Below are 27895 nucleotides of genomic sequence, written 5' to 3'. Positions count from 1 at the left end.
ATTAAAAATCCCCGTTCCGACAAACACTCAGAGGCGCTCACTGTACAGAAACACCACTTCAGTTTTCATGCACCGCAGTCAGAACATGTGGACTTGATTAGTATTAATCCTTATCTCAGAAATGGACAGCTTCTCAATTGTGTTTTTTTTCCTCTGCTAGCTAATTTCATGAAGAGCATAATTACAGCATTTTCAATTTCGTCCCTCAGCAGAGTTATGAGGCTCGTGCTCTATCTCTGCACTGCAGCTGAGAGGGGCCGGAGTGTGTGCTTGTGGGTGTGTTGATTGCATTTTTTTTTGAGGGTGGGGGCTGAAGTAAGCAGGAGAATTAGTAGGTTGCAGAGGTGACTAATACACCAGATAATTTGATCCCACGTCAGAATTGGAAAAGCAGCTGAAATCATGACAACTGTGTAAACCTCATAAAACACAGCAACTCTTCTGCAAACAGGGCCGGTTTACTAACAGCAACAAGGGGAAATATTAAGTGAACGCAAACATTTCAGTGCCAGCGAAATGATTCCTCTTCCAGAATGTGCTCGGTAGCAGTATGAGATCCAGAAATCTGATTTACTTGCTGTCTATCTGGTGTTTGTTCCAACAGTAGGAGGATGAAAAGCATGTCGGCTCTGATTAGAGCCGCCGAGCTGGCACTGTTTGAGTGAACGTGTGTGTACTCATGCCTGTGCTTTGGTCATTCTCCAGTAGGGAAATCGGAGCTGCCCTAAGGCAGCAGTGGCCATGTTCCCATCCTTCTCAGTTCCTCCTTTCATCTATCTCTATATCTTTCTCTTCCTCGTCTTCCTCTCAGCAGTGTGACTGCTTCCTCGCCTGATATCTCCACTTTTACTCCTCGCTCAAATGCTCGGTAAACAGCTGCCGCGCATATCTCTGCACTCGTGAGCGAAAGCACCTTTTCGGCTTGTGTATATATTAAGATACAGGCAGCTCATCAAGAATGCTTTGTCAGCTTTGATAATAACTTGGGGCCCCAAGGCGTCAAGGCCCCTGATATTTTGTCACACTCCTCCAGCTCTGCAAGCACAAGCCAATATTGCCGGTAAAGCAGCTCTGCCTTCAGTGATAATGAGCTCTCCGTCCTCTAAGATAGTGCAGAGTGGACCGGTGCCAGATTCCCTTGAGGTGTTTGAGCACTGGACGACTTCTGACACCAACAGGACAGCAGCTTAGGTCCAGAGTGCACTTTCTACTAACTAATAGACAACCCTTAATTCAGAGTTGATTAAATGAAAATGTAATGATGTCCAAGGGGAAACGCAGTAATCACAGCAGCAGAGAATGAGGTAGCAAAGAAGAGGGGGGCAAATCAGGCATAGTCGAGTAAGTTAGTTTCAAAGTTTTACAGTGTGTAAAGCATAAAAGCATATAGTGATTAAAAATGCTGCAGGCCTACTATATGGAGTGCTGAAGATCATAAAAGCAATTTATTATGCTAAACAGTGGTGATTAGCCAGAAAATAAACTAATAAAGAAACAGCACTGCACTCACACTATCCATTAGTTTGCATCCATTAGTTTTAAATGTCCCCCACCTCACCCCCCTTCAAGAAGACAGAGTTCCTTCTGATCGTAAATCTACCTCTTAAAAGTCTAATGTGACACCGAGATGCATATTTAGCTAACAGTTTAGCGCAGTAATTAGCGTTTGGGAGCACTATGCCTCTGCCAAGTTCCATCCGCCCAACATCTGTTCCTCACCTGCCTCCGGGGGCCAGTGCTCTTCCACCTCGTCCCCTCTCCCCCATCCCGCTCCACCGCCCATCTTTGCCTCGCTGTAGGTGGCAAAACACTTATCAGGTCTGGAGTGAAGTGATAGATAGAAAGGAAAAGAATGGCAAAAAAATGACAGGTCTGTTGGCAGCTGGAACCACTCACAGTGTTCTTTTGAGACTTAAGAGGGAGCCCCCCACCCCACTCCACCCGCCCCCACACACACACACCTCCTGCGGTCACCTTGACCCTTCTCCCTGCCTCTCCCCTTCAGCTACAATTAAATCACGATGGAGCACGTCAGGCCACCCAGCCTCGACGGTGGGCGTGCGCACCATCAGCATATCTTCAGCATATTCGCCCTGATGGGAAGCTTCTGCACTTGCCTGTGTATTGGATTTATTTCTCGCTCCAGCAGTGATGGATTTTCCATTTTCCTGTTTTGTGTGGTGGTGGCGCACTGTCGAGAGAAGCCTCACGTCAAGACTGTTGCATCTTCTGTCACTCGCCGTCTCACACCGTTTGCTCGGTGCCATTTTATGATTTTTCTCTTGCCGGCAAGCCGTGCTTCTCCATGACATGGGGGCCCATTTAAGTCTGATAAGTCATTGTTCAGACAATACAGAAAAGGGAAGGGGGGGGGGGGGGTGTCCTTTACAGTAACCAAACAATGTTGACACCTCCCAACCCTTTCAATTCTCTTACTTTCTGCCCTTTTTTTTCCCCTCCGTCTGCTCTTTCTTCATCTTTCTTCGCCTATAGCTTGTCTGCAGGCAAATTGTCATCTCAGAGCCCCTGCGGCAGGAGAGTTGGGTGTGGGCGGGGTGAGGTGGCAGGGATTATGACAGAAGCAGGATGAAGGGGGGCAGAAAATAAAGTTGCTCTTATCAGAATTTGCCAGGAGCAATGTGCACACAAAGCTGCTTGGGAATCCAATTTAGTCCTCGCTGTTAGTTTAAGTGATATCAGCGCAATTAGCCGTCACAGGTCAGAGTGTGAGACCAGCACGTTAAGTGATTTCCTGAAATCCCACCAGTGGAAGCACAAGAGGATGTCATTTCTCGAAGTTAAGAAGAAAAAGAAAGCGTTCCGACCCCACAAATGGACCGCTTCTTTATACACTCCTGCTAATAAATGTCAGCCTTCTCTCGCCTCTTTTGTTTTGCTCATGTCAGCTGCTCACTCTGGATTTAAATGGATTTTCTTGCTCTATATCTCGCTACAAGGGTGACTTTGAGCTGTTTTAGTTTTGCTTGAGCCTCTGTGTAACTCAATTGTGCTTAATGTTGCTTTTGGGTGCACTACTAAGAATGGCTCCATGTTGGGTGGAGAAACGGTGGGAATGTCCTTGGTGTTTCTCACAAGAGCAATTAGACACTAAGTACGAAGGGGCATTGGCGGGATTGCGAGTTTGATCTATTTATAAATGCTCCAGTGTGACTTTCTGATGCTTTTTGCTTTGCCTGTATGTTTCGTTGTGCACCTGTGAAGGAGCAATAGGAATAACCCAAGGTGACCAAGAAGTAAACGTTAGGGTTTGTTTTGTCCAGCTTTTATTCAGCCACAATACACTTTAGATCAAATAAAGTTTAAATTAAAGAATTTCTTTTAAGCGAGGTGTTAAACCTTACCATGGAATTAACTGTACTTCTTACACTTTAAATAACGTTCTCACATCATTTGAGCAACACTTACAATATTAAGAAAACGTAACAAAGCTACATCAGGAATATTGCTGTACAACACAAAGGAACCTGTAAAACGCAGTCGTAAAGCACTTTCTGTCTTCTGTTTAAGGACAGGTATGTTACTTAACCCTCTGAGGTCTAAGTCATCTAGATACCACAAACTTCTTGTTGTTTCACAGCAAGTAGGTGAAACAGCAAGTAGGTTTGAATCTGCTATCTGACTGGAGCTTTTTTCTGTGGAGTGTATGTTCAGTGTCAGTTGTATGGTTCTTTTTGTTTAAGGGGGACAGCCAATCACAAGTAAGTTGGCTTAAAGAGAAAGAAGCCTAAGCTTGTTTCAGACTGTGACTGAATAGAGAGCGGAACAAGCAATATAAAATAAATCTGTATTTTTATTAACTATAAATCTGTATAAACTCTACTAGAGATCAAGAATCCAAATATAGAGTTGAAAATAACATAACGGCTTTAAACTTTGCTAAATTTCTAAATTAAGACAGTGAGGTTCTAATGTAGAGTCTTACAAATGAGCCTGTGATTGTTAGTGTAGAGCATTTTAACTTTATTCATGAACTTTCTCAGGCAGGAGTGGGCTAGACCTTTTTTTATATAATTCCCAAATAAAAATCATGAGGTTTTAGTAATCTACTTGCTTTACATTTTTATTATTCTTTCCAGTATGTCACCACGTATGTATTCTCTGCACTGGTATCTTTCTCAAGGATGATGCTGAGAGCATGTGTGAAACAGTTACAACTGTTATTTCTCCTCCACTGCAGATAGGGCAGCACAGAGCAGATATGAATATCGCAACAATATCTCTTACAGTGGCTGCTGGTGGAAATAAATAGCTCAGCAATATTCCCAGAAAGCATGTGTTTCTTCTGTGCAATACAATTAAGAGTTGGACCCACAGGAACATCCATAAATGTTAAATTAAGTCAGCATTTCTTTCCTACAATGTTAGCGTAATCTGATTGTGAAAATGAGTTAGTTGGCAGGTAGGTTGTTCCAAGCATCTTGGAGAACCTGCCACACACTGGCTTCATAATGTCAATATCAAGGCTCTGTGGGGGTCGGCCATCTGTAGCGGGGCTCCTTCTGAAGTTTAGGGTCATGTCACGCTGCAGACTGAATCTGGGACCAGTCAGGTGCTCTCTGGTGGGTTTGCATGATGGATAAGAACATTTCAGGCATCTAGTAAAGGCAAACTTTTTTCTTGAACTTCCTCTCCCCAAAAAAGCTTTTTGTTTGCTTAATTTACACACAGAATTCTGTCTAGCTGGTTTCTGTGTGACAGACACTGATTAAATCTGACCTCATCTTTCCTTTTCCTTCTCTCTTCTCTACCACCCTGCTCTCTAGGAGAGATCTGTGCATTCAACATACACGGGCTGGACGCACCGTTCGAGGCAGTGGTGCTGAACGGTACGTCCGGTGAGGGCCAGCTGAGGGCACGGGGCCTGGTGGACTGCGAGTTACAGAAGGAATACACCTTCATCATTCAAGCTCATGACTGCGGGTCGGGCCCTGGGGGCATCGAGGGCAAGAAGTCCCACAAGTGAGTAAAACAGACAATGGGGTTTGAATAAAGCAGGCTTTGCGAAGGTGGACAGAATGCACTGACACGAAAATACCACCAACTGCAAGGCCTAGACAATTAAATAAACAAAACCCGAGTTAATAATGCATGTCAAGTGCTTGGGCTACATTGTGTAAGGCTACAAAGTAGAAAATAATGAATTATTCATGAAGACAATGTCTAAACTCACATTATCAGCTATCCTAGAGGACGGTGGAGCTTTGGAAAGACTAACGAAGACAACTAGTCGGCTTTATATAACTGTGAATATATATATACAGTGGAACCCTGGCTTACGAAGACCCCATTTAACGAAAAAGTTATTAAGGCACATAATATTTCTGCCCGTGGTACGGCAAAATGCCCGCAAAACAAAATAGATAAAATAGAAAAAAAAATTCAATTAAATTCCATAATGTTATATACATGTACACGTATGCTTTCTTCAACCTCCGCCACCTCCTCCTCCACCAAGAACTTAGTCTTCAGCCAGTATTGCCTCACTCAAAAAGCAATGGAAAAAGGGGCTTCGACTTACGAAAATTTTGACTTACGAAAGACCCTCTGGAACGAAATAATTCCATAAGTCGGGGTGCCACTGTATGTATGTATGTATATATATATATATATATATATATATATATATATATATATATATATATATATATATATGTGTGTGTGTGTGTGTGTGTTTGTATGTGTGTCTGTGTGTGTGTGTGACAACCACAATGTGCGTCCACATGTTTTGGATGGTCCAAAAATGAGACTATCGGCAGTAAGTTCCTACTTTATTCTCAAAATGCTAAGGAGCACCTCTGCAGCTTATGTCAGTATCAGCTCTGCCCTTCAGCAAGATGGATACAGCTCTGTACCTTCATGTCTTGAGGCCCATATACACAGAAAGACAGTTATTTACATATGTTTGGTTCTATTTAATCAAGTATTCTAGAAAATTATTGCAGTTTAAGTTTATTTGAATGTGTATTTTGTAAATTTACCAGATGGTTTAGGGGCATCAGCTTAGTAAATATGTTCTATGACTTGTGTCTTTTATGCATCAGTAAAGCAGCCCGCCCCCCTTCTTCAGTGGGGTGTTATTATTCATTGTAATTAGTAATGAAAAAAAAGAGAGCATCACAGACTATGTAGAAGACATCGAGTCTTTCAGTGAAAAGGTGCTAATGTAAAAGCTGATATACGCTTTTTAAATTGCACTTTAGATTGTGACCCAAACTGTGACTGCCTAAGCCTAATCAAATAGCCCATTTTTGTTGCATAAAAAAAGCCAATTAGTGCATGAAAGTAAACAGCCACTAAAAGACCAATTAAAAAGCTCTTTGGAACAAAAATAAAATCTAAAATATGGGACTCAAACTTGTGTGATCATTGAAGTGAACAGCCCCAAAGCCTCGTTCTGTGAAGTTTTGTTTTGTTTTACCCACACTACAGCACCAGATTCAGACCTGAAAATGATTTTTTTTACAGAATGAGTCAAGTAAGCAAAATACTTCAATGATGCCAATGCAGCTATCATTACAAGAGCATTATGTAGTTATATTTATGAGGCCACTGTCATTGCTAATCATCAAAAGTCCATGGGTTGTATATCAGTTATAGAATTAAAGAAAAAGTACCTTGAGAAAATAAAATGATACTGTCAAGGGATTCATTATTTTAAAATGTATTGTGCTACATATTTTTTTTAGGGGTGATGTAGATGTCTCAAAAACTCAAGTTCATGAATGAGATTGATAGACTTGGTGTTAAGGGAATACATTTGATGTTAGATTCTGTCTCTCTGCTTCTTCATCATGTACTCAGCCTGATCATCCTCACCGTATGTTCCTTTTTAACACCAGTTTATGTGTGTGTGGTAAACAGTGCGTGGAGTTGTGTTTGTGTAGCTTGTTTAAACTATGAAAATATATATTTAAAAAAAACAAAGCTGCACCAAATCTACAAAAGAACCTGCTTGTTTTTCTTGACTGTGACCTGATTCCTCATGATAGACGATTGTTTGCATCTTCACCACTGAGTGCATCCCTCTTTACACATCTGATTGATGCTCGGTGCTTGCGTAATTTTTAGGAGGCTATTAACTGCAAAGAAGGTGGCGTCGCCTGCAGTCTCCCTCTCAGACTGCCTACAGCGCCAACAACCTCCAGCTAGAAGTCAGGGCAAGACTGTATGCAGTCTGAGGCAAAGCACAGGGGGAAAAGTGCTCAAATAACATGCTTATTAAATTTGTTTTTCTGAGCACAAAATAGGCATCAAATATAACTTTTTAAATCAAATTTTCTTTTCAAGTGTCGTTCTACTTGGAACAAAATGACGTTTCCTGCCAGCACAACAGTGCAGGTTATAAGAGAAAAAAAATACAGTCAAAATTAAAGGGGATAAGTAAACCAAATTAGAGCAGACAAGGGAAAAAGCAAAGTGTGGAAATATATGGAGTTCAGAGACATTTGAAATGTCAAGAAAAATGGGGCAAAAATAAGAACTCAGAAAAATTAAATTAGGTAAAAAACTTACAAGTAGATATCTAGTCCACTTAAAACTAACTCCCTAGACATGGTGTTTATATTCATTACAGAAAATAAATAACCTTTATGTAGGACTCATTGATTATAATTCTGGCTTTAGACTGCTCTGCTAGAGATTTGTAACATAATATTAAGTGAAGCTGAAGGAAAAAAAAGCTTGATATCTGTTTTTTAAGTCTGTCTCACACCTTTGTGAGCATTTATACTCGTGCTCTGGTCTATTTGCCAGTATGTGGCAAGTAAATTGCCAGAACACGTGTTGGAATTGAATTTTACTTTAAACAACAGCAACTACACCCAGAGAGGAACAGATATGCAGAAAAATACATTGCAACTAAATGTATCTGGGATTGAGCTGGGAAGACAGCATGCACTGGCAGAAGTCTGGCTATTGTGTTTGCAATGTAGGCAAACCTGACATATTTTCAACCGACAACACATTTCACATTTTCACATTGTTTCAAGGTAGAATTCTTGCACAAAATAATATGTCATGGTATTTTTTACACCCTTTAATTACATATTAGTCCAATGGCACTCAACATATTTCTTTAGCTCTTCCTCCTCCAGCCTTCACTTGGTCTCAGCTTGATTCCAGAATGCTTTGAAAGCAACACCCACTTCATCTCTCCAAATACTGGTAGACTATACTTTAAAGAGTTGACCTGATAAAAACAATTTGTCACACTTGTTGGCTTTCCTGAAAGCAGCTTCTGCCTGAAATTGCTCTCAGTCCAGACACCTCCCTTTGTCCACTGTATAATGCACATCTCTCCTCACAGTCTCTCCACTCAGCTCCCACTCTCACCTCGGCCAACAACGCAGTCCAGCACAGAAATCTATCATTGTGTCGGTGCATTTACTGTTATTGTTGATCATTGTTATGAATAGCTCTAACATTCATTCAATGAAATTAATGAACAATGAATAAAAAAATTAAATGTTTTAATTTAAAATACCAGTATATGCCTCATATTTGTGACTCCCGTAGCCTACAGTCATGGACAGATTACGAGAGGATGAGGCACATCTACCCTTCTACACTAAAAACAACTACAAACAACACAATGTAATATGAACGTTACTGTAATTTTATTGCACAAAAAGACAAAAATGGATGATGGTGAGGTGCAAAACACAGGCTATAAGACAGTATTCTAAGTACTGAAGAACCAAAATGGATGTTAAAAGTGTACACCCACTCCAGAAAGGCATTCAAAGCCTGATTTTCAAACATCTCTTTGTCTTTGTTTTGGATCTTTGTCTGATAGTTTTGCATTTCTGGGTGATTGTTTTGTATGTCTGCAGTTGGTTTGAGTCTTGGTGTGGTTATTTTGCATCTTTGTGTGGTTATTTTGCATCTCTGCACAGTTGTTTCACATCTCTCTGTGTTTTTTTGTATCTTTGTGTGATTGTTTTGGATCTTCTCTCACCCCAACCAGTCGCAGCCAACCGGTCTCACCCCCAACCGGTCGCAGCAGATGGCTCCTCCCCTCCCTGAGCCTGGTTCTGCCGGAGGTTTCTTCCTGTTAAAAGGGAGTTTTTCCTCACCACTGTCGCCAAAGTGCTTGCTCATAGAGGGTCATATGATTGTTGGGTTTTTCTCTGTATCTATGAAGCGCCTTGAGGTGACTTTTGTTGTGATTTGGCGCTATATAAATAAAATTGAATTGAATTGAATCTTTGTGTGGTTGTTTTGCATCTCTGCAGTTGTTTTGCTTCTTTGTGTGGTTGTTTTGCATCTTTGTGTGGTTATTTTGCATCTCTCTGTAGTTGTTTTGTATCTCTTTGTGGTTGTTTTGCATCTTTGAATGGTTGCTTTGCATGCCTGTGCGGTGGCTGTGTAGCTGTGTGGTTGTTTTCATCTCTGTGTGCTTGTTTTGCATTCCCGTCTCTGCCTTCACGCTGTTGATAATGTTTTACATCCCTCCTAAGCTCCCAGGCATTCTGTTATGTCACACTATTACTTTCTATCAACATAACTCACTGCCTGCTGTGACGTAGAAACAGTTTGGTTGGTACAGACAAGCTGATGCTGAAGGGGAAATGAATTTGGGAACACTTTAAATGGCCTGTCCTTTTGCTGGCAACTCTCAAAGGATGAGGCTGGCCTTTCACTGCACTGCTCACTTGCTTGCTCCGATTTACAAAGAAGCTAGCAGGGAAGAAGACGAATCTCTGCCTAAGGCTGTGCTTAAATTACACATGACACATCAACAGCACAGAGAGAAGGCAGTCAAGAAAATTAGCCGCTAAAGAGGACAGGGGAGGGGATCAGGAGTGACACAGGAGGAGTTCAAACTCATCTTTCTACCCTCTATATATTCCTGCTCTGCTAACCACTGGCTGCTGCCCTACTTCTCCCTGTAGTATTTTTTCCCCTGGCTGGCTACAGCTCAGCCAGCGCTTGCTGTCAGACGCTGTCCTTCTTTCCGTCAGGCCTTCTCTCTTTGTTAAAGGCTGCCGTGTTTGAATATTTTGTTCCACTGCCTCTGCATTCACAAATGGATGCTCTCTCTGCTCTGGCTATACAAATCTGTCTCCCAGTGTGAGTTTTTTGCACACAAATGAGATGTTTCTTTCTTTTTCAAAATGCCATGTCAAACTTTGAATACATGTATCCTACAGAGCCAATAAAAATGCTACATTCCGACGCATTTGACGACTTTGTCAAAAACCACCGAAACAGACATTTTTATAAACAACGACATTAATGACTCAAGTCAAAGCACCATTTTAAAGGATTCCCCAGAATTACTCTTCTTGCCACTGCCCTCAGATATATTTTACTTGGCTACTGCATTAGTCACTTGTCAGCAAAGTGCAAAGCTTGAATGAATTCACCTTAAACTCCTTGAGGCAGTTTCTGCTCAGGTCAGCTTTAAATGAAACACAAATTACACTATAGGGCTGACCTCTGTCAAATCTGAGCTGTGAAGTGTTCTCAGCCTTTGTTGCAAGGACCCATAAATGTAATAAATGTCCATTTTGTGTCAATTGATTTAACACAATAATGATTCAGCTCAGGCATTAATGAAAAAGTCAAGCAGTGCTGATTTTTGAGAAAAAAAATGCATCTCATAAGCAGGAATGACTTAACCACACAGAAATGTCATTAACAAAGAAATCATTATGATGCATCTGCTGAGGCCACGTCGTAGCCGTAGGGCGGCTCATGTGGTAGAGCACGTTGTCAAGTAACTGCAGAGTTTGCAGTTTGATCTCCAGCACGTCCACATGGAAAAGTGTCCTTGGGCGAAACACGGGCGCCCAAGTTACACCTCCTATGACATGCCAGTTGTTTCATGGCAGTTTGGCTGTCATTTGTTGTGTGTGTGTGTGTGTGTGTGTGTGTGTGTGTGTGTGTGTGTGTGTGTGTGTGTGTGTGTGTGTGTGTGTGTGTGTGTGTGTGAATGAGAAACACATTAAAAAGCACTTTGTAGAACTGCTACACTAAAAGTGCAGCTGGTTACTTGACCAGCATGTAATGTAGGTGCTTTGGAGGCCGCAGGCTTTCAACTCTGACATAACATGCAGGAAAAAATCTCCAAACTTTATTCTGTATTACAGAACCAACATTTTGCAGACCAAGTTTTAGCAATTTGCTTTTTCAGACAGAAGTTTCCGAGGATAGAGTGCTTAGTGATCAAACTAGCAATTTTGGTAAGAGACTACAGTCATAAGCTATAAAGGTGCAATGCACAGACACACATATATGCTAAATGGTGCCTAGTGATAGAATATGAGAACGTCACTCAACGTGATGTGTTGGCTGATGTGTTCCACGTAGCAAACCATATTTTTTAGACAACGCTGTTGAAAACACCAGGACCTCAAAGAATGTGAAAGTTGAAAAAGCAGAAACTATCCACAGAAACCAAAACATGTATGTAAACTTTATAAACGTAGTCGGGCATTTTAACAAAGGAGTTCATGGAGACTCCCTTTTGCTGTCAGACTCGTGGCCATTAGAGCAAATGCAAGAAGGAGTTAGATGCAATTTTCAACATCTGAGGTTGCAGCTTGACTGTGACCCAAATTTTCTTTCTCTCCTTTCTCTCCATACCCAATGTTTCTTGTATCATTGAAGGTTTTGTGTGGTTTTATGTTCTGACAAAAGAAATATGGTTATTATTCTAGATCTCTGCCGAGTAGAACTAAACAGCTGTAAAGTCAGCGTTTATTTAAACCCCCAGATTTATTGTTTTAGGGCTGATCGTTCCAACTTTTTAATCAGGAAGGGATCAAAAGTTACATCTGAGATCTACCCGTAAAATCACAGTATGAAAAACAATGTTACGTTTCTTTTCTGGTTATTGAATAGCTTTTTTGTGCCTCTAAAAATGATTGAAATTAAGCAGCCTATGTGGGGAACCTACTTTTCAGTTAAACCTCTGACAATTCCTGCTCAAGGGGCCATAACGTATACATTTTTTTCTATAATCGTTAAGGGTAACTCATTATATGATTTTTTCTTTTGCCGGTGCTCCTGTGAAACATTAAATAGAAAGCTCAGAAGTCACAGTTGTAGCTACAGATGTAAGCACTGAGCCTTTGGGATGGGCACACTTGAAATCCAACCAAGTTATAGCAATAATAAGCAACAGAAGACTAGAAGTTTGTCTATAAGGAGTATAGCTCGCCTTTTCCCGCTCCCCTCTCTTGACACAAAGTTGTGCCATTTCTACAGAGTAATTAGGCGTAGGGGATGTTTCACTGCCTTACAAAGCAAGTCATATTCATAATTCCTCCCAGGACTCACACCTAACCATGACACGTGTATTTAACACTGGCCCAGGGGTTAAGAGCCTGGAGGCTGTCAAGAAGGGTAATACATTCACAAGGTTAGGTGTTCCTGGACGTGTGTGTTCATTTGTGTATGTGTTCAAAAGAAACTCTAGACTCAATGTAGACACACATATGTCTTTTCGTGTCCCTAAATAGCCACACATTCGCACACTGTGCTCGGCAGTACGGTAGTTATTAAAGTCATCATTAGAAGCCTGCATGTTCTAACCTCGCCGCGTTTATGAAAAGCTAATTATCCAACTGAACAGCCAGCTGAAGGACAGCCACGCACGCCCACACACACAGACACACTCTCAAACCCCAAATGCTGAGACAAATTCACACTCATATACCACCTACATTTACATACAAATAAGGCAAACAGTGTAACTGGGGATAGATAGGCTGATTTTGCATCTCATAACCGACTCACAGATACTCTCCTAAAAGCACCTTTCAACATTAAAAAAAAAAGAAAAAAAGGGAAGAAAGTCACTTCCTCATGTGTGAAGAAGTGTGCCAAACGCTGTGCCTCGTTAGCATAAGCTGTCATGATAAATTTCTGCAGTGAGAAAACCAGGGGACTCCTCGCAGATACTGCCCTGTCAGTGCGTCGGCTCTTTATTCTACCAAGAATCTTAACTTCTCACTTGTCACACTTGATGCTAATATGAGTGAAACCTCATTCTGTCAAAACCTGTTAGTTGACGTGACTATTATTCCCAACAAGCCAAGAAAAAAAAAAGAAAGAAAGAGAATACACATCTCGTGTAGAAATATGTTGTTTATCCTCAGCTCACAGATTGTAATGGGGGAATATATGCTACACGTTTCAATTATGAATTTGCACCGGCAGGAAGTGCGCCATCTGTGTTTGCCTGCATCGCTTACCAGACAAAAGAAAGTGAAACCCGTTCCTATCCACGATGCAAGCCACAGTCAGGTGTTAATACACATCCACTGACACTGAGGTGCTCGTCAGCAGAGTTAAGCAACAGGACATTCAAATCAAATCAAATCAAATCAAATCACTTTTATTGTCACATCACATGTGCAGGTACATTGGTACAGCACATGCGAGTGAAATTCTTGTGTGCGAGCTTCACAAGCGTCAGAGTTGTGCAAAATACAATAATGTAAACAAGCAAAATACAAGAATGGCTACATCTGAAACTAATAAATATATGTACAATATATAATAGTATATGCATTTCTGGATGTGTATACTAAATATTTTTCTACGTGTGTGTGTGTGTGTGTGTGTACACATATTTTACAAATTAAATAGAGTAAACAATAAATAGAATATATAAAATAAATAAAATAAAATATACAGAGTGAGACATGTGCAAAACAGTGGCATTACTGTACAGTATGGAGTGCATAATGTTAAAGTTCCAGTAGTGAAGCTGAGGTGTCTATGACGTGTTCAGCAGTCTGATGGCCTGATGGAAGAAGCTGTCTCTCAGTCTGCTGGTACGGGACCGGATGCTGCAGAACCTCCTTCCTGATGGAAGCAGTCTGAACAGTTTATGGCTGGGGTGACTGGAGTCCTTGATGATCCTCCCTGCTTTCCTCAGGCAGCGCTTCCTGTAGATGTCTTGGAGGGAGGGAAGCTCACCTCCAATTATCCGTTCAGAGCACCGCACTACTCGCTGGAGAGCTTTGCAGTTGTAGGCGGTGCTGTTGCCATACCAGGTGGTGATGCATCCAGTGAGGATGCTCTCAATGGCACAGTGATAGAAGGTCCTGAGGATGCGGGGGCTCATGCCGAATCTTTTCAGTCTCCTGAGAAAGAAGAGGCGCTGCTGCGCCTTCTTCACTGTTTTGTTTGTGTGTACTGACCACGTAAGATCCTCAGCCAGATGTACACCAAGGAACCGGAAGCTGCTCACTCTCTCCACAGCAGCGCCGCTGATGGTGATGGGGGTGTGTACTTCTCTGCACCTCCGGAAGTCCACTATCAACTCCTTTGTCTTTGCGACGTTTAGGGTGAGATGGTTGTCTTGACACCAGTGGGTCAGGGCGCTGACCTCCTCCCTGTAAGCTGTCTCATCACTGTTGGTGATAAGACCCACCACTGTAGTGTCGTCCGCAAACTTCACAATGATGTTGGAGCTGTTAGTGGCTGTGCAGTCGTAGGTGTAGAGTGAGTACAGGAGAGGGCTCAGTACACACCCCTGTGGAGCACCAGTGTTCAGTGTGATGGGGGATGAGGTGATGCTGCCCAGTCTGACCACCTGGCGTCTGTCAGACAGGAAGCTAAGGATCCAGCTGCAGAGGGAGCTGCTCAGTCCTAGATCCTGCAGTTTCCTGTCCAGCTTCGAGGGAACGATGGTATTGAATGCTGAGCTGTAATCTACAAACAGCATCCTCACATACGTGTCTCTCTTCTCCAGGTGTGACAGGGCAGTATGTAGTGTCAGGGCTATGGCATCATCAGTGGACCTGTTGTGGTGGTATGCGAACTATAGAGGGTCCAGTGAGTCGGGTAGTGCAGAGCAGATGAAGTCCCTGACCAGCTTCTCGAAGCATTTGCTTACGATGGGGGTCAGGGCTACAGGTCGCCAGTCGTTCAATGAGGAGATGGTGGAGGATTTGGGTACAGCGACGGTGGCCATTTTGAAGCAGGCTGGGACTACAGACAGAGAGAGGGAAAGGTTGAAGATGTGCGTGAACACTCCAGCCAGCTGAGCCGCGCATGACTTGAGGACGCGGCCGGGAATCCCGTCTGGACCAGTAGCTTTGCGTGCGTTCACCTTCCTGAAGCACCTCCGCACATCGTCCTCAGACACAGTGTGCGCACTGACGTCATCCGCGGTGCGCACACTGTCCGGTCTCATGGTGTTCGCTGCGTCGAATCTAGCGTAGAATACGTTTAGATCCTCACACAGAGAGGCCGTGGTCTGCGGTGTGCTGGTTTTCCCTCTAAAGTCTGTGATCGTGTTTAGTCCCTGCCACATACTCCGAGGGTTGTCAAACTGTTGCTCCACCCTGTCCCTGTACTCACGTTTGGCTGCTTTGATCGTCTTCTGGAGTTGGTAATGTGCGTGTTTGTAGTCCGATGTGTTCGCGGAGGCAAAGGCGGTGCTCCGTGCCGCCATTCAGTCATAACTATTTTACTTTTTAATGTATTATATAGTTTTATTAAAATATGTTATTATATAATATTTGTAATGTAATATTTTTGCACTACTTTGAGATTTTGTGAGACCCAGATTTGGACCAAATGCTTAAAACATTGTTTTCAATTCATGGGCTTTAGATTAGTGAGAAAGAAGAGACGTGCATAATATGTAGTCTTCTATTTTAAATAGATTATTAACAGCTATAGTGGAAACTACTAAAAAAAACCCCACAATGTTATATAAATTCTATAAACTTTTATCAAGAAAAGAAGAAACATCAACAGGTATAATAAAGATGAAACAGAGAGAAGTGCTGGGAACACAACAAACAAAGAATGCAAACAGACGTTCTCTGAGATTCATTAAACTACCAGTTTTAGAAGACGTAACTTGGAAAACAAACCTGAGATACTTCTTGAGCACAGAAATGACGTTTAATTATAGCACAAGTTCATAATCTCATTGCTGGATACATTGGGAAAAAAACAATGCATATTACCTGTATGTTTTTTTTATATGAAGCTATATTGTAATATGTGTGATAGATAGATAGATAGATAGATAGATAGATAGATAGATAGATAGATAGATAGATAGATAGATAGATAGATAGATAGATAGATAGATAGATAGATAGATAGATAGATAGATAGATAGATAGATAGATAGATAGATAGATAGAAAATAGTAATGGCAGATATCTGGTGTATCTCAGTCTATCAGTCTACTTTTTTAATGTTGTGGCTTAGGTGTTTTTACATGTGGGACATAAAACTGTTTATGACTTTGGCTTAGGTTGTAGTTCCAGTGACGACTCTATAAAGATTCCAGCTCTCTGGTTGTCTCTTTAAGCCATCATAGCCATCAGTCACAGGTTGGATCAATAGTATCACATGTGAAGTCAGGAGGATTGCCTCACGAAGCTGAAAATGGAACTGGATTACCTTGCAGCGAAATCACCTCCTATTGAGATTACGCCGGCCTCCGTGGAGTCTCTTGTGGCTGCTTCCGAGGAGGATTCTTGTCGATATGGAAATGCGATTTCCTTGCATAGTGCTGAAGTTACTATCCTGTGTTGTGTTGTGCATTGATCCCACTGGCATAGTTGGGGTTGTTTATTCCCATTCCGGTCTTGCACGAGGAATCTGACGATTCAGCCTCTCGACTAATTCTTGTCAAAGATTAATTGAGTCCTTTCCCTTTGTGTTGGATGTTGACTTGTGTGTGTATTGGAAGCGTTCAATACTATCAGTCTGTTTGAGTGCCAGTGTTTATAAATAATGAGCGCAGATGAATATGTAATAAGCTTTGAACAATGCTAACCTGACATTAACATGCATCGCCTGCCTTTAACATGCAGCTGGTATCTGATTGTGTCGGCGTATGGTTTAACTGGGTTGAAATCCCACCTGGCACTTAAATACATCTCAACTGCTTGGGATGCTTTTCATTTTCTGAGATACTTACATCATTGAAAAGAGACCGACTACTTCCTTTTATTAGATATACAGTGTTCTATGTAAATGAGACAGCATTCAGGCAACTGGGGTTATTAAGCAAAACAAAGTTACACAATTGTGTATTTTATGCATGCTGCGTTCAGTTCTAGAAGACTGATTAGATGCTGTTAGAAGCACTTTAAACTCTCTGGTCATTTACTACTTTTGATGTAGCTGTTTGAATGAAGAAAGTTAACAACAGGAGCATACTAATATTGTATTTTGATTAATTTTGAGGGAACATAGAGGAAGACTGATGCCCTCCGTCATGTTGCTATTCAGGAATACTATTTCAGTCAGCACCATTACTGAAAAAAAGACTGAGATTTCCATGTGCAGTAATTTATATTTGGCAGCTTGGCTTTGTTCTGAGACCTACCTACCTTCCATGCGTGTACGTGGAATGCATAAGGTGGGGAGTGCTCACCTCTCTGTCCTTGTATGTGCATACATGGAGAGCTGGAGGCAGAGAGAACAACACCAAGACCCCAGCACAGAACGGCGTAGGCATCAAAGACGACTGTTATATTTAAGTCAGATACAGATCGAAAGGAGGAGCTGCGGTGGGGGTGGGTTGCATAGCAGCTAGCAGGTGCAAATCAGCTGTGGGCAGGTGAAAGCAGCTTAAGTAGCATGAGCTACATGAAAGAGCCAGTTGTAGGAGCAGAAAGGGGATCAGCTGCTGTGAGCTGATATTTTTTGCAGATGTTCACAACATAACTAGTAACTCAAATATCAGAGATGGAATGAACTTTGTTGATTCAGTCTTTTCAGAAAATACCCCCAAAATATCATAAGTCTGTTCAAGTGTTAAATATATAACATCCATTATGAACATGTCTCAAAGGAGGAAAGTAAAGTAGAATCTTAGAGACTTCAGAGTGGGGAGGTCATGGTGCTGTGAGCCATCAACAAAATGTTGGCTTTGACAACAGGTCTATGCACAGATTGGTTTCTTTCAACAAGTTCTCATCCCTAGATGTCAAATACTGCCATTCTGTCAGATACCAGACATGTTTACCCTTAGCCTTGATCCACCAACCACAGCAAAATAAGAAGCGAAGAGATTATTTATTTATTTTTATAATAAAGAAGAAGGAAATACCCACTAGCACAGCAAAATAGGTGTATACTGAGTTAAACTACTTTCAACTTTGCAATGAAAACAGGCAAGCAGTGGAAACAGTGACTGGGCTGAAAATATACAAGAGGCTTACCTATGCAACCAGAGCCTTGAATATTTCCTATGAAGGCAAGGTGTCACCTACAAACCTACTAACAATCTTTGTTTGCTGATGGAGATTAAGGCCCAAGCTTCTCAGACATGAGATCATTTTCATGCAGTACTTAGTGCTTAGATGTTTTTCCATTTCTTATCCACTTGTTAAGTTTAGATAAAACCAAAACTACATAACCTATTTAGGCACCAAAAATATACTTGGTTAGGTTTAGGAAGAGACTGTTATTTAGTTGACATGATACTGGAAAAAAAACTCTGATAGCTACCTATTGCAGTTAAAAGTGGCTTCAAGGCATATTCACAACTTCAATGAAATATACAGTACACTAATCACTGTATATACTTCTGGGATCTCCCTTATTAACTAAGGGGTGGCAAAAGCAAGCAGCACAAGTTCACTAACTTTTGCCCCTTTAAGGCTCTCTTTGTGTGTCCTACCATTCTCAACCCAGTGACCTTTCACATGCATGTCAGATGTGTTAACCAGACTGTTTACTTTTTCCCAATTGCAAAAACGTCATTAGGTTAAGTTCATTTTTATCTACATTGTACTAAATCACAGCAACAGTCACTTCAAAGCCTTTATATTGTAAGGTAAAGACCCTACAATAATACAAACCCCAAACAGTCAAGCACTTGGCGATAGTGGGAAGGTAAAACTCCCTTTTAACAGGAAGAAACCACCAGCAGAACCAGGCTCAGGGGGGGATGGTCATCTGTTGCGATTCCATGTGCTTTTCTGTTCTGTTGTACTTGTTATCTAAACAGTCAGATGACCTGTTGGAATGACAAACTGGGAAAGTGAAATTATTGCACTAGTGCTTTGTCAGCATTAAGGGAAACTGAAGGATGTCAAAATGCATTTTAGAGTAATAGGATTTACAAGTACAGTTGTTACTGTGTGTGTGTCCTTGTATAGCCGGCCACATCTAGCAGTGTAAATGTTTTACAAACAGTGTGATCAGGCACTGTGTATAAATGAGTTCCTCTGAGTTCCTCTTGTCACTTATAAATGCTCAGTGACAAGAGGAACTCAAATGTAGTTTCCCCACTCAGTGGGATTATATAGTTTGTTTAACCTGTGACTTTTCTTTTCAACTAACTATCCCCCATGGTGCAACTTTTTTAATCCTCTTTGTTTAAAGGTGGTGTGATCATTCACCCATAGGGGCATTTAACCCCCCACTGTCTTTCTGTGTCACTCTGACTCATTGTGGACCCCTCCTTGTGAGTTGGAGCCTGTCACAGGGAGGGATAGCAGCCTTGGGCTTAGCTTGGCAATCTTCCAGCACTATGACAACACACACACATACACGCACGCGTGCATAGAGACACACACAAGTAAGACTTGCCCCAGAGAGCCAGGCGTCTGTTTGAGACAGATGTGAAGCATCAGCAGAGATACACAGGCACCCAGACATTTTTGCAGTTATAGCAGTTAGTTATATATCATGCATTTGTGTGAACGAATTCATAATCACACACACATATGTACACACACACATACACACACAGATGAGTCTTTCTGTACAAACCCCAAAGGAGTAGAGCATATGTTTCCTCTTTCACCACTGGGGAGAGTGGCACAGTGAGGGGAGGGGGTGTTTATGAGCAAGTGTCATTAATATGACAAAACAAGGCTGGCAGAGGGATTTACGGCACATTCTGGTGCCACCATCATCTGTCAGTGCTTTTTCTACTGCTGTTAGCATCACTATTAACACTGGGCTAATCCCGCTTGGTCTGCAACATTGTTTAGGTGAGTGACACATGACAAAATCACATTTTAAATTAATGACAGGACGCTATGTTTCCCAGGAGACCACTGAAACATCTCATGAAGAATTAAACAAAAAAGTGCCCATAAATGTCTGTCAATCCAATGCTTTGCATTGTGCTTGGTGATGTAAGGCTTGGCAATAGAAGCTCATTCCATGAAGCTCTCTACACAGTGTTCTTGAGCTAATCTGCAGGCGACATGTAGGCTTGTTGCGCCTGACTTTGCAGAAAGTTGTTGACCTCTTGGCATTCTTTAAATTCCATTCTTTCACAAATGTTTGTAGAAGCATGGAAAGATACTTGATTTTATAAACCTTTGATTGGAGCTTCTAAATTCAATCATTTGGATGTGTGAGTGAAGACAATACAGTGTAAATAGATGCATATTGACACCAGTTACTCAAAACACGATTGGAGCAGAAACTAAAAGTTTAAAAAAAGAAATTCTCAAAATTAGTTTGTACTTCAGCGAACTTGCTTAAGTAAATGTACTTAACAGTAGTTACTGTCTCTGCCCTTTTGCCACGTCTTTTTTAATAGCTTTTCTTCATGAGTTGTTTAGGCCTTTCTGTGTTCTGTTAAATAATTCAAGCATGTGAATAGAAGCTCAAAAACAAATCATAGCCTGTGTTTGTGGACTTGTGACAGGGTGCGATAAGGCAGTATAAAAATCAATTCTGCCTGCGCTCTGCCTGCGCTCTCCCTCCCCGCTGGCTTTGTCTTTGTTGTCCAGTCTCTGTCTTCAACCAACCACCGTTGGAGAAATATCTACTGCTTCTTTGAATAGGATAATTTCACCGTCATTACATACCCAGCTCGAGTCCCATAAGCCACATCTCCACCCCTTTGTGGCTTAAAGCAAAGTATTACTTGGGCTTTGCTGTTCTGAAGCCATTCCAAAAGCAAATTATTGTAGCACATTGCCATCCATCATCAACTGTCAGTCAATGAACTGAAGGACTGATCATGCAATCTGTCGCTTTTCTGGAGAATATTGATGAAGACATTTTGAGGTGATGAATGGTGAGGAGTTTACATGATGTGTGACTATCCATGAATAACTGTTGATAAATCATTTATGGAATAATTAATTAGTGCAGTTTGATGCGCTTGATGGAGATTCTGCATAGCAAGCAAGAATCTGGCAGATGAAGTGATCTGGGGGTTCGCTTTATCTTATTTTGGCACCAAAACACAATCAAAACAGTGCTTTAGGTCAGACTACATTGTGTATTACACAAAGCACAATGCGACTAGTGGTTACTGAGCTAATCCATCACCTGCTGATGCGAACTCTGCCCTGAACTATCCAAATTTAGCAATTATCTAGGAAGCTGTAATTAGTCCTTTATGCATGGCTGTGGAAGACGTATTTAGCCTTGTAAGCCATTTCCCATTTTTGGGTGGACTGAGGCTGAAAACAATAAATACACACAGCCTCTCCCCATTCATAAAGTTCTTTTACTGTGTGTTCTTTCACGCTTCCTTTTATTTTCTTTTTGGGGATAAAAATGCCACATTGAAAATAAAGACAACAAACCTTAATTAAATGTTGTTATTCTGAAAGTTGCTATAAAAAAATTGGCTGCACGAGTTTTGATTGGGTTAATATTTCATGAACGTGAATATTTGAGTTCATTAATGTGCAGGTGATGATTCCTTGTTATCTACTATTTTGAAATGTCTTTAAAGGAGTGCTATGGTGATTTTTTTCCTTCATCTTTAATAGTTGAGGGAGTCATGAAGAGCATGAGATATCCTGCCTTCTCTACGATGCATCATGGGCAGGGGTGTCCAACTCCAGGCCTCAAGTTTTTAACTGTACTAATTCTGTACAGTTCATATAAGTTTAAATCAAGCTTGGTAAAGCTTGAGCCTAACCAAACATGACACATGTTCTAAGAAAACAAGATGTGGAGTAGATATATTTATATACAATTAATTTACTTTCTCCTTCAGCCCTGTTTCCAAAATGGGGATGCTTTAAAGTAAATAAAAATAAGAATGCAGTTATGTGCAAACAAATAAACCGAATAACTCAATACAAATTTAGAAAGTACAGCATATTGTACTGCTGTATTGTTTAAATAAAGGATGCCAAAGACATTTTTAAAGAATGGTTTCAGGTTTCAGAATGAGCATGTTTACCACTGCATTGCATCACCTCGACTTTCAACACTGTAACCATTTGGGAACTGAGGAAAGCAGCTGCTGTAGTTTTAAAAGAAAAATGTTTTCCCATGCTTGCTCGATATCGAAGTTTAGATGCACAACAATTTGAGACTTCTTTGTTCTAATGTTATTTTGAAAATATGCCATTTTTTCAATGGGTCACAGCTCTGAACTGTTGGAGGCCATTTTAGCACTAGGAATGTTTATTCGTGCAGAATGTGATTAACTGTTATCTTGTTGAAATAACAAGTCCTGTGCAGTCCTGTGGAAAACTAAGCACACCCCTACTGCTTCCATAGGGATGTGGACAATAAACAGCCAGTTGCTGTATATCAAATGCACTTGATTAACTGATTATCAGCAATTGTAAGAACTGCTACAAAAGCAGGAGTTTGGACAGTTTGCTGGTCTGGAGCAGCATTCAGGTGTGTATTAACACAATGCCAAAATGTTTCAAGGAGTGGACATGCTGGTAAATTCACCCAAAGGACAGACCATGACCTAAGAGCAAGTGAACAAAACTCCAGAGCCTCTTGAGTCTGAGCTTCATGTCAGACACATTTAGCATGTTAAACGTTGATGTTCATGGCAGGACTATTTGAAAATAGTGATCAAGTACAGTTTGTTTGGAAGTGTTACAAGAAGAAAGCCAATTTTCTCTGAAAACAACATGGCAGCGTGGCTTATGTTGGGAAAGTTAGATTGGAACAAACTACAAGGCTTCTGGAATTATGTTCTTTGGACAGAGGAGACCAAAGTGGAGCTGTTTAGTCAAACTGCACAGCACCACATCCGGCAAACACAGATAACAGTTTAAAAACCTCATACCAACTGTGAAGCACTGTGATGCATGTTGGTGGAGGGGTGATGATTTGGTTTGTTCTGTTGCTAGACCACCTGGGCACCTCACAGTCATGGAGTTAGTCAAGAATTTCTCTGTGTACCAAGTATTCTAGGGTCAAATGTCAGGCCATCGGTCTGACAGCTAAAGCTTGAGGGAAATTTGATGAAACAGGACAATGAGGCCAAGCACACAACCAATAAAACATTAAAAAAAAAAAGAAAAGAACCAAGGGGTTGCAATGGCCAAATGTAAGTCCAGATCTCAACCTACTTACAATGTTGTTGTGGAACTTAGCAGAGCTCTGCGTGCTAACCCTCAATGAGCTAAAGTAATTTGTAAACAAGAGCGGACCAAAATTCATCCACAGCAATGTGAGAGACTGATAAATTCATTCAAACAACAAATACATCACATTATTGCTCCTGAAAGGGGTTTTAAGCTACTGAGTACTGTACTTAGTGTTTCATAGGATTGCATGGAGTGGAAACTTTCATTTTCACTTGACTGTATATCCTTCAGTATTATTGTTACCCTGACAGATGTTTAAATTAGATATGTTCTTTAGTTTTAATATCGCCTCCAGAGAAAACCTCACAAGGCAGCATTTCTGTGTTTGGCTTTGCAGTTTTAACTTGCATTTTTAGATGCAGCACCAAACCAGTTTGTACACTGTGTCTGAACTTCAGAAGTGTTCCTGAGTCGGCACAGTAATTTCCAATACTTCTAGGATGCTTTCTTTATACCCAGTCAACATAATAATTAACCACAAGGAATGAGGTTAATTAACTCGGTTTAATTTAGTATGTGTTTTTCAAAGGAAACAATATCATTTCTCAGTTTCACTTTTGCCTTTATACTAAGGCGTTTAAATGTTTGCAGATCTTTTACATCGTTGGTTTATTGAAAATCTGGCTTGTAATTAGAAAAATCATTTGTGTTCACTTCTTCACAGCGACTGACATGATTATCTACTGTTCTCCCCTGCTGTTTACAGGGCAGTGGTGCACATTCAGGTCAACGATGTCAATGAGTTTGCCCCAGTGTTTCGGGAGCCCCAGTATCAAGCAGCAGTGACAGAGGGCAAGATTTATGACAATATCCTGCAAGTGGAGGCTACTGATCAGGACTGCTCCCCACAATACAGCCAGATCTGCAACTACCAGATCACCACTACTAACACACCCTTCGCCATCGATCGTAACGGTGAGTAGAAGTTGGGGTGGAATATTAAACGCATTCGGGAGTTTTTGTAATAGTTGTCACAAAGAAGCTACGCTGTTACCGGTCATATTCAGTGCGCTGTAAGTTTTATTTTGAAACACTTTCCTTGAAACTTTTGTGTGCCCATTTTCTCTCAATGTTCTGCTTCACCTATTTCACTGATTTCCCACAAGTCCAAAAAGATCTTCCAAATCAAGTTTAAAGTTTGTTGCCTTCCCTTGGCTCTTCATCTGATATACAAAAGATGTAAAAACATATTTCTCACATAACGCCACAACACGCATGATCTGAAAATCCCATCCATCCGTACTCACTATAGAGCCATGGGAGAAGTGAACACACATACCTGCATACGCTCTAGTAGAAAAACTTAATACTCTGACAGATATCTCTCCCTGGGGGTAAAATGCACTCTTTAGTCTTTCCAAGGACAAAGTCAAGCTTTGCTCAGAGAGCCATCACTCTCCACAAATCAGATCACAGAAGTCTGTGCACACACAAACATTATATAGACAAACACACACACACGGAGACAAAGAAAAATCTAAGGACACGTTCACATACCCCCGCAAATTTACTTAACTTTGCTGAGTTGCTACTTGTACTTTGCTACATAGGTAGCTATTAATCATTATTTTCTAAACAAAAGTTAAATGTTATCATGAGCCACAAACTCAAATACGAAAATGCCCACAAAATCTATTGTGAAATGTGGTTCCACTGTTTTTGTGTGTACTGACCTTCTGTCTTATTACCATTACAATTGTTCAATTTTAAATTGTGAATGTAATAATAGAACTTCATACTTAGAATGCAACATATTACATGAGCATACACTTTAACACTGGACTTACTGTGTCATATACTTTTTAGACAGGCAACTCAAATACGGCTGCTGCATTAGTGCCACCGAGACGGTACATAAACTCTTTTGCCTAAAATACAGAGATGAAAGGCACATTACTGTTTCAATTTTTACTACTGCCAGCAGAGAGTTCCTGACTGTTGAGGTGCTGCAGTAAAAAGGCTGACTGAGTGAGGTGTGGGCCAAACTGCTCCGTGAATGATACAGGAGCGAGGCTGCAGCCTGTGCACGCTCTCTCCATTTCAAGGGGTCTTGCTTAGCTATTGACCGTTGAGGAAAAAGGCTTTGAGAGCTCTTGAACTCAAGAGTACCTGAGGGAGAGGAGAAGATGGTGGGAGAAAAGTGGAGGTTGCCTGTGAGAGAGAGAGTAAGTGGTGAGACTGGGTCAGGGACATAAGCACACTGCAAAGTGTAGCAGGAAAAATCTAAACAAGCAAGGAAAAAACTAGTGATGTTGTAATTTTTAAATAGACCGAAAATCCCATAAAAACACGGGGTATTCATTTTCCTAAGCTTAAAACAACCTCTTCCTTTGTACTGTAGATGCTTAAAAAAGTAAAGTAATCACTAAACTTGCATTAAAGAAAGGGACTTGCTTGGTGGGGGTGCTTCGCCTCTGTTACCACTGAGACAATGAAATGCAATGCAGGCGGAACTAGAGAGATGACAAACTATAGGTTTTTGAAGCCACAAAACACTTCAGAGTGAACCTTTACCACTCTGCTGCTGCAACACTGATTTAGGGAAACAGTAAATACAGTATTCATGCTGTATTGCTGCACCAGGGGGGGTATTGCACTACATTCCATGCTTGCTAACATGCTAATATTAGCAAGCAGGTTAATGGTATTTTGATAAGATCCCATTAAATATGGTTAAATATGGGAGGGTTAATTTAGTACAGTAACACTAATTACTTGCTTTTCAGTTATCCTCACCCCAGGTGGATTGAAAGAAAAAAAGATATGCTTTTTTTCCTGCACACTACAGTCAGATGATTTGTGTGCAGGAGAAGGAAAATGGTGGAGCAGAGACTTTTACTGCACTATTATTTTTTATTGCACAAAAGGACAAGAACTTGATGGCGAAGTGCAAACTCTGTCCAGGACAGAAACAACTGTGTTACAATGCCAACAAAGCCTCAGCTCTTTGCAGGCATCTCCACAAACAGCTTTAGCATAAGTCTGGGTTCTTGGGTAGCTTTTTGTTGGCATGCTGAGTGCTGTCCTTAGCGGGTAACAAAAACAGTGATGAGCAGTCAGCCCATGTTTCTACCTGTTCAATCACTTTCAATATTGCTTTTAAGTCTCTTAAGACAACTTGTGTTGTTGGCTTTGTTTTCACAGTAAACACTAAAACAATACATATGTGTGGCTTCATTATGATATATACACATACATATATATATATATATATATACACATACATATATATATATATATATATATACACATACATATATATATATATATACACACATACATATATATATATATACACACATACATATATATATATATATATATATATATATATATATATATATATATATATATATATATATATATATATAAACCCAGCACGCCCCTGCGGGCGGTTTATCCTTCAAGCTCGGGTCCTCTACCAGAGGCCTGGGAGCTTGAGGGTCCTACGCAGTATCTTAGCTGTTCCCAGGACTGCGCTCTGCGGATCTGCTGGAGCCACTCGCCTAGCTTGGGAGTCACCGCACCTAGTGCTCCGATTACCACGGGGACCACCATTACCTTCACCCTCCAAATCCTCTCGAGCTCTTCTCTGAGCCCTTGGTATTTCTCCAGCTTCTCGTGTTCCTTCTTCCTGATGTTGCTGTCATTCGGAACCGCTACATCGATCACTACAGCCGTCTTCTTCTGTTTGTCTACCACCACTATGTCCGGTTGGTTAGCCACCACCATTTTGTCCGTCTGTATCTGGAAGTCCCACAGGATCTTAGCTCGGTCATTCTCCACCACCCTTGGGGGCATCTCCCATTTTGACCTCGGGACTTCCAGGTTATACTCGGCACAGATGTTCCTGTACACTATGCCGGCCACTTGGTTATGGCGTTCCATGTATGCCTTGCCTGCTAGCATCTTGCACCCTGCTGTTATGTGCTGGATTGTCTCTGGGGCATCTTTACACAGCCTGCACCTGGGGTCTTGCCTGGTGTGATAGACCCCATATATATATATATATATATATATATATAAATAAATGTGTTGGTGTGTTGAAAGTACACTATATTGAGGTATATATTCCTTACTGGTTATTATGAGACGATGCATTTCAGGTCATTTTACAGACTAATGAGAAAGTATTTAACAAGGGGTAATTTAACAACTACTGTAACAAATTACTTTTTTTTTTATATCAAGTAATGTGTCATACGTTACTTTTTTGGAGTAATGAGACAACACTGATAGCTACTGTATAGCCCTATAATCGACATCATAAACTACACCATAGCCTGATCGCCACCTTTGAAGAAATGGAACTACATGGTGCAGTCATGTAGATTTCAGCAGACCTCTGATAGCTCTGTATAGTAATAATACGCTTTGTAAACAGTTTCGTCTGTCCTGTCTTGTTCCTGAAAAATTTGATTTTTTTGGCTTTGAGTCCAGCCTGAACACCTCCTTTCACTTGTGATGGCAGGGAAATGCAAATATTGTCCACTGTGTTAATGGGTCTGCACAAAATCATCGCAGTTTATTAGCTTGGTGACAAGTTTCATCTACAATCTGTAAACGTGCAACACCTGTTAATTATTCCAAAGTAACATACTAATAAAATACTA

General features: G+C 41.0%; 1 protein-coding gene across 1 annotated transcript in view; it reads left to right on the top strand.

The window, feature by feature from the left end:
* LOC146693387 (calsyntenin-2-like) overlaps positions 1-27895 on the top strand; it is a 333610-nt gene that overhangs the window by 170329 nt on the left and 135386 nt on the right. Inside the window, exons 3-4 of the mRNA XM_085479236.1 lie at positions 4785-4980; positions 23989-24197. Of these exons, the coding sequence (XP_085335362.1) occupies positions 4785-4980; positions 23989-24197 (405 nt within the window). The remainder of the gene's footprint in view (positions 1-4784; positions 4981-23988; positions 24198-27895) is intronic.

The sequence above is a fragment of the Copadichromis virginalis genome, linkage group LG14 (genome assembly GCF_057382275.1).
Source record: "Copadichromis virginalis isolate Kocher_CV1m ecotype Utaka linkage group LG14, C_Virginalis_male_GT1.1, whole genome shotgun sequence".
In the NCBI taxonomy this organism is placed as follows: domain Eukaryota; kingdom Metazoa; phylum Chordata; class Actinopteri; order Cichliformes; family Cichlidae; genus Copadichromis; species Copadichromis virginalis.
The sequence above is the reverse complement of the archived record's forward strand: the minus strand, read 5'-3'. Positions and strand labels throughout refer to the sequence as shown.